Genomic DNA, 8,206 nt, shown 5'->3' with positions numbered 1-8,206 from the left:
CCTCTGCAGTAGCCTCCACTATCTATTGGGCTAATTTATACACACACACACACACACACACACACACACACCGCCCTCCAGGCAGCTGTTGCCTGGACCCTCACTCAAAGGTTCAGATTTTATCTTCCTGAGGTGCTGTCTGGGCACCAGGATTCTACTGCTTTCCAGTGATTTTTAACATGCTGACAAGGTTGAGAACCACCAGGATATTCTTCAAAGCCCCAAATTTGCCACAGGCCCATTTTCTCAGGGTCAGGGACACTCTAGGCACTTCACTGGGGAGATCAAATGTGGGGAGCAAAGCTGAGTTTTCTGCTGTTCAATCAAGTGCTTTCTTTCCATACAGCCCCCTGCTTCTTAAATAATTCATGACCATTTCTTCCCTTGAAGCCTCAACTACAGTGTGCCCTGAGGGCAGGGAACCAGGCTGCTTAAGTGAAATTTGTTTACTCTGCAAGGAAAGGGGGACCTGGCAGCACATGCTGGCCAGACACGCTGATCCTCTCACAGGAGATTCTGGCTGTGGTCTAAGCTTAAAGGCAGCTTGGGCTGGAAGGGCTTAGCCAGACTGAGCTGGGACTGGAGACCTAATAGCTGCTTCATGACTGAGGTCTTGATACTGTGAAGCAGGAAAAACTTGTCACTGAGTCCACATCTTAAAGGGCCTGGGGGTCTGTTTCAATGAACCTCATTTGAATTTCTGATCAAATTCATGGGCTCTGAGGGTTGAGACCCATTTTTACCCATCCATCCACTCATCTAACCACATTCACTGATTGATCTATCCATCTATCCATCCATCCATCCATGCATCCATCCACCTATCCACCCATTTCTTCTAATCTCACCCTTCTATCTATCCATATTTCATCCATCCACTCACCCACCCAATCTATCCACTCATCTCTATATCCATCCTTCCTTCTCTACATATTTTTAGAGCTTATAAATTTATTTGTCCACAAAGTAAATACTATATTCTTTCTGTATACAAGGCACTGTCTTAGAAGCCAGGCATACAGGGTGAATAAGTAAATAAGATCCATGTTTTTTAGATAAGTCATACTTTATTTGGGAGGACAATTAAAAGGTGATTAATTGGGAGTCGGGCGGTAGCGCAGTGGGTTAAGCGCAGGTGGCGCAAAGTGCAAGACCGGTGTAAGGATCTCAGTTCGAGCCCCCGGCTCCCCATCTACAGGGAAGTCCCTTCACAGGTGGTGAAGCAGGTCTGCAGATGTCTATCTTTCTCTCCCCCTCTTTGTCTTCCCCTCCTCTCTCCATTTCTCTCTGTCCTATCCAACAACAACGACATCAATAACAACAACAATAATAACTACAACAATAAAACAACAAGGGCAACAAAAGGGAATATGTAAATATTTTAAAAAGCTAATTAGCTATATGCACATAATAATCAACTATGTAATTGATTATATTATGCACATGGTACTTTTAGATGGTGACAAAAATGAACAAGAGAACATATCAGAGGAATGTGGCAGAGAAAAGTTAATGTCAGCATCATTTGAGTTGATTGGCATGCAGACATTTGAATGATAGTCCAAGTAGAGAGGACAGCCAGTACAAAGGCCCTGAAGTTGGAATGAGTTTGGTGGGCTTGAGGAAGGCTGTGAACCAGAGTTGAGAGAGAAACAGGGATAGAGTACAATGTGATTGATAAGCTCATGGGCAAATGGTGAGGAGTTTGGTTAATTTCCAGTGCCAAGAGGGCTTAGTGAGGGGGAGGGACATGCATTCCTAGTTCATCTGTATGGAGAACTGACTGAGTGTTGGGCATATTTAGTCTTAGGGGACATAAGGTAGGTCCTAGCTTATACCAAAGAGGTATCAGAATAGATCCAGTATAAGCAAATTACTTTATGGGGAAAACGGAGGCCCAGAGCCTATTTAGTGCCTTTCCTTTTTTTTTTTTTTTTAATTTTTTTAGATTTATTTATTTATTCCCTTTTGTTGCCCTTATTCTTTTACTGTTGTAGTTATTGTTGTTGTTATTGATGTTGTTGTTGTTGGACAGGACAGAGAGAAATGGAGAGAGGAGGGGAAGACAGAGAGGGAGAGAGAAAGATAGACACCTGCAGACCTGTTTCACCGCTTGTGAAGCGACTCCCTTGCAGGTGGGGAGCTAGAGCTCGAACCGGGATCCTTCCGCCGGTCCTTGTCCTTGTGCTTTGCGTCATGTGCGCTTAACCCGCTGCGCTACCGCCCAACTCCCCGTGCCTTTTCTTTTAAACTTAAATTTTAAAAAAATATTTACTGGATAGAGACAACCATAAATTGAGAGGGAAGGGGGAGATAGAGAGGGAGAAAGAAAGATACATGCAGCACTGCTTCATCACTTGCAAAGCTTTCCCCATGTAGGTGGAGACTGGGGGCTCAAACCTGGGCCCTTGTACATTATAACATGTGCAGTGCCTTTTCTTTAGTTGTACTCAAAGGTATTTACTGATGAGCTGATAGGATTCTACAACACACTTTCCAATAGTTCAGGCTACCTGTCCCCTCCTCTTTTCTGTCCTAAAGTATCCTCTTTGGAGGAATATACCTCAACCCACTACCCCATATTCATGCCACACTTTGTGGACAGGCCCGTAGTGGTGAGGACAGCAGGGCAACACTAGCCTCTTTCTGAGCCTTGGTTTCCAACCATATGAAGAAAAGCATCAGAGCTGGATTTTCCACAGAGGGAAGTGCCACCCAGCCAGGGGTGTGCTAATTATGTCACGTGTGATTTGCCATGAAGACAGCTGCAAGTTTTGTTTTCAAAGCTTCACTTGGGGGCTCCCCATCCATGGTCTGACTGCTTCCTAGGCTCTGATACATCAACTGAAGAGACAGACACTGTGGCTGCTGGATCAGACTAACTGCAGCTTCCTGTGAGACCTTGGACAAGTGGCTTCACCTCCTGAAGCCTAGGTTTTCTATCTGTCAAATGAGGATGTTCACAGGGCTCCAAGTTCAAGCTACTCAGGAAGAGTCAGGAGATAGCATGTACAAGCTGGCTGGGGAGGAGGCTGTCTTGTCATTTTGCTCAGCTCACCATGGGAAAGGGGGGGAAAAGCCCCCCAGAACTTACCTCCAAGGCTTCATAGTACATATCTTTAGCCTCTGTATCTGTCTTGGCCGACATCAACCAGGATTTGATCAGATATTCATAAAAACTGTCCCCGAGTCCTCCAATCGAGACGTGGTCTGTGAGTGAGAAGAGGACATCGAGGTTATCTCCATCTGCTGAGGTCCCTGGTGGGACTAACAGGGTACATGGCCAGGGCTATGTGCTGAGGAGGGGAGGGAGTGTTTAGTCAGCAGCTCCCAGCTCCAAACAATGAAGCGCAAGAAGCCAGGGATGTCTAGAGCGAGGTGGTCTTGGGCAAAAGTGCACAGGCTCATCTGGGTGCAATAAATCATGTTGCTTCAGCAGGCGGAAGATGGCAAGGCTCCTCTTAACTGAAAATGAGCTGCATTTCTTAAAAAAGATAATCTGGTGGCAGAGAGTTCAGAGATTTTTATTACCCGGTGACAAAGATGGTAATTAATGCTGGGCAGGTTCATAAAAGGCCATGGGAAGGAGGAAGGAGAGGCTGAGTGACTCTGCAAAAGGAGAGTTTAAATTTAGCAGGTTGGGATAAATGGAGTTCAGTGGAGCAAAGGGAGGAAAAAATCAGGTCTGAGACTCCACTCTCTGTTCTGGTGGCATCTACCAAGAGTCAGCAACAAGGAAAGACCCTCAGTGGCAGCTGGATGATGGGTCTCTTCCGGGACTGTCTCAGGAGCAAGACTGCTTGTTGGAGGAGCACTTGACCACAGGAGTGAAGCACAGAAAACATGTTACTCGAATACTCTAAATTTATCAGCCAGGAAATGTTAAGGCATTTAATGGACACAGTAAAGAACAAACTTCAATTTCGCCTCCAGGGTTATTGTTGGGGCTCAGTGCCTGCACCACAAATCCACTGCTCCTGGAAACCATTATTCCCCCTTTTGTTGCCCTTGTTGTTTTATCGTTATTGTGGTTGTTATTGTTCTTGCTACTGATATCATTGCTGTTGGATAGGACAGAGAGAAATGGAGAGAGGAGGGGAATACAGAGAGGGGTAGAGAAAGACAGACACCTGCAGATCTGCTTCACTGCTTGTGAAGTGACTCCCCTGCAGGTGGGGAGCAGGGGTCTCGAACCAGGATCCTTATGCCAGTCCCTGCACTTCGTGCCACTTGCATTTAACCCACTGCACTACTGCCCAACCCCCTCAATTTCTCTTTTAGGATTCACTTAAGCAGGGGGGTGGGCTGAGGGAAGATTGAGGTGGGTAGAAGGGATAGGAAGAGTATTTTCAGGTCCTCTGGAGAAAGAGGAGGTAGAAAGAGAGGGAAAGTGAGTGAAGAGGAGAGAGAAAAATATAGCAGCAACTATCACTTATCAAGGGTCTGGTGTGAGTCAACGGTTTTATTGCATTATTTCACTGCATCTTAAAATTTTGTCTATTTATTGGATAGAGGACAGAGGGAAATCAAGAGAGAGAGGGAAAAAGAAAGACACCTGCAGCACTGCTTTACTGCTTGTAACAGTTTCCTGCTATAGGTGGGGACCAGGGGCCTGAACATGAGTCCTTGTGCACTGTGCCAGCTCCACCTGGCCCCTATTCCACTGTATTATGTATTACTATAATCTTCCCAAGTCTCCTGCAACAGAGGCATTTTAGCCCCATTTACCAGATGGGAAAACTGAGACAGAACTTAAATAGCTGTGCAAGGTCACAGAGCTGGGAAAGTGCTTTGTCTGCCACTATACACAGCAGGCCAGAAAATGAAAGCAAGATGCACATTGAAAGGACAAAGGTGAAGAAAGAGGGACAAAAAGTATGAGGGTTAAGTAGATGGGGGTGGTGGGGGTGGTGGTGCCTACAGTAAACTAACCCACTAATCCTTCTCTCTTCCCCCACACCTAAGAAAAAAGCAAGCACTTGCAAAAAAAAAAAAAAAAAAAAAGGACCAGACCAGACCAGATAGAACCTGAGCCTTTGGGAGGAGTAGAAGGAACCAGTGGAGGTTGGACTTGGCTAGGTGAAGAGGGGAGAGAAAAGCAGTATGGCAGGCCCCACCCCTGTTCCTAGGTGCAGGTGCAGCTTGGGCAACAACAAAGGGAGAGGGAGTGGTCAAGCCCAGCTTGCTGACAGCATGTCCATGACTGGCACAGTTGTGTGTGTGAGAGCAGGGCTGGGGGAAGGCTGGAGGCCACAGTTGGCTAGCCTCCACCAATCCCCTCCCACAGCTCACAGCCTACAAAGGGGGCCCTGGCTTCTGGGTACACAGCTGGGGCACTGTTACCCACAATGACCCCCATCACCATTTTTTCTACCACCCTGACACTGCTAACCCTCAGAGTACTTGTGCTGCTTCTCACTTGTGTTGCCACCCCCCTCTCCCGGAATATTCTTCCCCATTTGGCATAGGGGGGTGTCTTTACTGTTCTACAGGTGCACCTCAGAAAGGTTTTCTCTAGTGTTTGCGTAAGCCTGTTACAACCTGCCCCCCCACCGAGGAGTGAGGAATGGGTGAGATAGGTATAGGCCACATCTGACTTAGCACCCCCACCCCACCATCACTGAGAGAGCTCAGTGTGTCACTCAGTGGTACAGGCAAAGTTGTTGGCTTCTCCCTGCTACCTGCCCCTGGCAGTGGGCTCTTCATGGCAAAGGACAGCAGTATACTACTCACATTTTATGCCCAGTGGCTGCATGACACCCAGTGAACACTCAGCAAGCCTCCAGCAAGTGACAGGAAGGTTTGATGCACACTTGCAAAAGTCTCAAATACTTAGTGCTTGGACTTCATTATGTGACTAGGGTATGTGAGGGACAAGGTGGAGGGTCCCACCTGGCCAGTGTGTGCCACAGAGGAGAGCTGGACACGCTAGGACATCCACAAAGGTGTGATGCTGTTTGTTAGTTTGGTGACAGAGATTAAACCTAGGGCTTTGTACATGTGAAGCCACAATGAACTACATCCCCAGCCCCCTCTTCCATGTGTTTGTGATATGGAGGCTCAACTAAGGTAGACCATTCCCACGTAGACCCGCTGCTTCCAGGTGTGTGTGTGTGTGTGTGTGTGTGTGTGTGTCCCCTCTGCAGCATCACATGGTACACAAGAAGCTCAGGAGTGGGGGTCAGATGTGGATCAGCCACTAGTACAGGACAGGTCACTTCTGCCCTTCAGTCTCCTGACCTGTAAACTGGGAAATGGGAGCATGAGTTGGTCTTTGCAGGGTATAAAGCCAAACTGGATGTCACTGCTTCTGACCTCATCAGCTCCCTCACCCTTGGTAATGGGACTGACTGGCAGGAAAGCAGAATGGAGCTGGGGAGGGGGGGATTCCAGGTAGGGCTGAGTGGCTGCATACATCAGCATGCTGAGGGGAAGGCGTCTGGACTTGCCACCTCCCTCCCACTGAAAAGAGTGGGGTTCTGGCAGTGGGTATAGAGAACAAGACACTCCAGGGGCCACACTGAGGGGCTTGCAGCTCTTTGAGCTCTAAGAGGCTCTTCTGGGGCTGGTCTTATCTGTGCTTGGGGGCAGGAGGAGCCCGGTAGACTTGTCCTGGGGACAGGGTCCTTGTGGCAGAGAGTTTTGACCTTCCCCCTCACCCCAAAACTCAACTTCAAGCAGACATAAGGAGCAGGCAAGAGCAGAAGCCTAGAGTGCAAGATGAAATTTTCTGTGGTTGCAAATGAGTTAAACAGAGGAGGTGAGGAGAGAAAATAATGTGATGAACACACTTACTTATGCAAGTTGGTAATTTTATCACCTCTGGAAAAATACACAATCTCTCTCTCTCTCTCTCTCTCTCTCTCTCTCTCTCTCTCTCTCTCACACACACACACAAGCAAAGAAACCACAGAAAACCTGAGATGACCCCAGGCGTCAAAGCCGGGGAGGAGGCAGGCGCCGGGAGGAACAGGGGTTTACAATCTACCCTCCTTTCTTTAGCAGCCTGTGGATTCATATTTTATTAATAGGAAACCATTTTCCATATGTGGCTGACTTTGCCCAGACCTGCGACCTGGATGCAGCCTGAAGAGAAAATGATGCTTCTCGGAGGGGGGCTCCCCTGTAATTTGCCAAGGTAGCAGCTCCGGCTGGAGTACCAAGCCCCTCTCCTTCTCTTTATGGGCTCTGCTGTATTGTCCTGGAGCAGAGCTGCTCATCTCTACCCAGTCAGGTCTTGAAATGAAAAACAGTAACAATTATTGAACTGTCTCTTCCCGCAGTTATAATCTTTAATTCAGACCTTCATTTCCTCCCTCACATTTTTGGATCTGGCATTGTGTTTTGGTTAAACATACTTTTCATTTCTATAATCAGTTTTCACAGGTAACCTGGGAGTGGGGTCACCATGGGGGAAATTTCCTGAGTGGAGTTTCCCAGGCTTCCTGGGACTGCAGATTCTAGAGGCTCTTGGGGTTGAAAGGATAGGATCCTGCAATTTCTCTATGGTATCCCTGCTGCCGGCATGTGCATTTTTAGTAATGGGTGTGCATTACCTTTTTGGGACAACCCTTGTCATATTTGGAAGATGAACTGAAGCCTGTTTCCTACAGCATCTGACCATGACTCCCACATTCCTCTGTGGAATAGGAAGAACATGCTTGCTTCCATTTTGCAAGAGAGAAAAGCAAGCTCAAAGAGAGAAAGTAAATTCACTAGACACACAGTAACTAGACTCCTGTCAACTTTGCCACTGAACCTTGCTGATTCCATAACAACTAGGGCTGGAGACTGGGGAAGGAGAAAAGTCTGTGGAAAGAGACCAGTGGAGGGTGTGCTTGGAGCAGGTTTTGAGAAGTCTCCAGAGGCAGGCTCATGGATTCTATTTCCTCCAGTTTAGGTGACCACATGCTACTTTTCTGCCTCCCCCAGATGGTGACCACATGGTCAGGGCCTTTGCCAGGAAGGCAAGGCAGAAGCATTGGATTTTCTAGGAGCTTTTCTAGGAGCTTTCCTCCTTCCCAACATGGCACAATCCCAGGAGCCCAGGAGATTTATCAAGGCTCTTCTGCCTCAGCTAGCTGCCAGCCCCATTCTGTTTCAGCGGGTGGAGAGGTGGGGGTTTTGAATGAGGCTCCACAGGTGACTGTCAACCATCTGGTTGAGAAACAAGCCTTTGAATGAAGAGCTGCAGGGAATCCCAGCA

At 47.7% G+C, this 8,206-nt stretch overlaps 1 protein-coding gene across 2 annotated transcripts in view; it reads right to left on the bottom strand.

Moving 5' to 3' along the window:
- Positions 1 to 8,206, bottom strand: part of MAN1C1 (mannosidase alpha class 1C member 1) — a 190,513-nt gene that overhangs the window by 9,399 nt on the left and 172,908 nt on the right. For both annotated transcript variants that reach the window (XM_060205570.1, XM_016187928.2), the window contains exon 8: positions 3,095 to 3,210. In XM_060205570.1, the coding sequence (XP_060061553.1) occupies positions 3,095 to 3,210 (116 nt within the window). The remainder of the gene's footprint in view (positions 1 to 3,094; positions 3,211 to 8,206) is intronic.

This window comes from Erinaceus europaeus, chromosome 13, assembly GCF_950295315.1.
Source record: "Erinaceus europaeus chromosome 13, mEriEur2.1, whole genome shotgun sequence".
NCBI classification, from domain to species: domain Eukaryota; kingdom Metazoa; phylum Chordata; class Mammalia; order Eulipotyphla; family Erinaceidae; genus Erinaceus; species Erinaceus europaeus.
This window is presented reverse-complemented; position numbering and strand designations above follow the sequence as displayed.